Source organism: Halyomorpha halys, unplaced genomic scaffold, assembly GCF_000696795.3.
Source record: "Halyomorpha halys isolate HHAL.00 unplaced genomic scaffold, Hhal_1.1 Scaffold247.1, whole genome shotgun sequence".
In the NCBI taxonomy this organism is placed as follows: Eukaryota; Metazoa; Arthropoda; class Insecta; order Hemiptera; family Pentatomidae; genus Halyomorpha; species Halyomorpha halys.
In genome coordinates this window covers 1,056,541-1,058,495 of record NW_027111361.1, presented here as the reverse complement: position 1 = coordinate 1,058,495, position 1,955 = coordinate 1,056,541, and the positions used below count along the sequence as shown (strand labels likewise).

Here is a 1,955-nt window from a genome sequence, read left to right as displayed (position 1 = left end):
ATAGAGGAATGTTGTGGCAAGAGGAAATTTACAACGTGAGCAATGCAATGCGCCAAGCGAATCACACTAACATCGAATAGGAATAATTTTTCACACTCGTTTAGTTACATTTTTTTTTATTTATATATTTTTAAAAATTTTAATTTTGCCTATATTGTATGGAATGTGAAAATTATCAACAGTAACAAGAAAGTTACAACTCTAAATATATGTCTATTTCATAGACTTTAATTTATTTTTTTTTATTCATTAAAAATTATCAATAATATAATTTAGGATGCCAACGTCATAGTATCTCTTGCCACATAACTAAGAAACAATATGTACAAACAGGTTTTCAATGTGTTAGGAATATACACATCACTTTATACACTGGTTTGCCGCTTGGGATGCAGTAACGGGGCCCGCAGCTTTGTCGATAACAGCTTACAGATAACCTACTGCCTATAGATTTACTCCAACTGTTCCAGGAAGTTTGGTGACTTGAAGTATTCTGGGACAGGGTCATCCAGCCGAGAAATTATTTTGTAGATGCTCTTCTTCCATGACTGTTCTGTGTCCTTTCCTCCTTGTATTGCTTTGAAGAACTCCTTCAACGTTTGTTCCACCACGTAGCGGAAGTTGGGAGGTACCTGGAGCAGACCCAAAATTATTGTACTTGTGTGTATAAGATCTTTTGTATAGAATAGTAACTTATTAATAATGTTTCGGGCGTAAAATATGATTCAGTTAAAACGATTATAGATAAAAAAAATCCTTTTTATTTGAGTTACCTTATATTAATGATTTATATGTTAAAAAAAAAACAATTTTACAATTGAGGAGTACTCTATCAAAAGTTAATATATCCATTTTTGGAACATTATCATTGAATAAATATTATATATAGGCACTTCCTGTACACGAATTAATTTTTTATTTAAAATGTTCGTAAAATTTGTAAACCTACTTTATGGGAGAGTATTCAAGTTATAAACTAAATAATTTGTAGGCTCAGAATTTTAATTTGTCAAACTTTTTTATTTATGGGAAAAGGATATATTAATTTCTGATCGAATGTTCGTAAACTGTACTAAAAATATTACTAGTAAATTTACTTTATGATTTTTATGACATAACATTGGCTTGTGAAAAACCAACAGTTGGTAGATCTCAAATGGATAGATGATAGATGATGGTATTAGACGGTTCCCAGACTATGTTTTGGGAATTGATTGTGTTAGGAATGAATGAGTTCGTATGGATGTGGAGTTTGTAGTGGAAATTTAGGTAGGTATTCTAGGTATCTATTCAATATAGGTAACATTAAGGTTCTTATGGATGATTTTATATGTGGCTTAGTATTGAGTATCCGTGATTTTTCAGACGGATAGATACTGATTTTTTAGTGTCGAAAGGTACACCAACTGGTATTATTAAAAAAAAAAAAAGCATTATAACATAATATAACAATTTTGTTTTTTTATCGATATCAATTAACACCACAGTTTTTCCTAATTTTGTCAGTTCAATTAATTTTTTTTCTTTATATAATTGATTTTTTTTTATTAAAGAACTATTTAAACTGAACAGTATTACAATTAAAATTACCGAATTTATTCTTTTACTTGGGTTCCAAGTGACTTTAATGTTTAAGTTAAAATTATTTTTTATTGATTACAGTTACGAACATAACATAAATACAAATTCTAGTTTGACATCCCGTAGTAAATTTGATTGCCTGTAGTTGTAACCACTGTGTTTCATTCATCTTTCGAAATTAATTTTTTATTTCCTATATTAAAACTCGGCATCGAAGCCCTCTCAGACTCTCTCAATCAAAATAAGTCCTAGCTGATATTGAAGACAACTTTATTGTACATTTATATGAAGAGTTTAATCAAAATCGTTTGAGCCAAAAGAGTAAAATCGATATTAATATTAATAATTAATAATAATAAATACGTAATTTTAAT

At 28.9% G+C, this 1,955-nt stretch overlaps 1 protein-coding gene across 3 annotated transcripts in view; it reads right to left on the bottom strand.

Moving 5' to 3' along the window:
• Positions 1–6: 6 nt before the first annotated feature.
• pros (prospero) overlaps positions 7–1,955 on the bottom strand; it is a 109,141-nt gene continuing 107,192 nt past the window's right edge. For all 3 annotated transcript variants that reach the window (XM_014419670.3, XM_067049356.1, XM_067049357.1), the window contains exon 6: positions 7–632. In XM_014419670.3, coding sequence (XP_014275156.1) covers positions 453–632 — 180 coding nt within the window. In that variant the 3' untranslated portion in view covers positions 7–452. The remainder of the gene's footprint in view (positions 633–1,955) is intronic.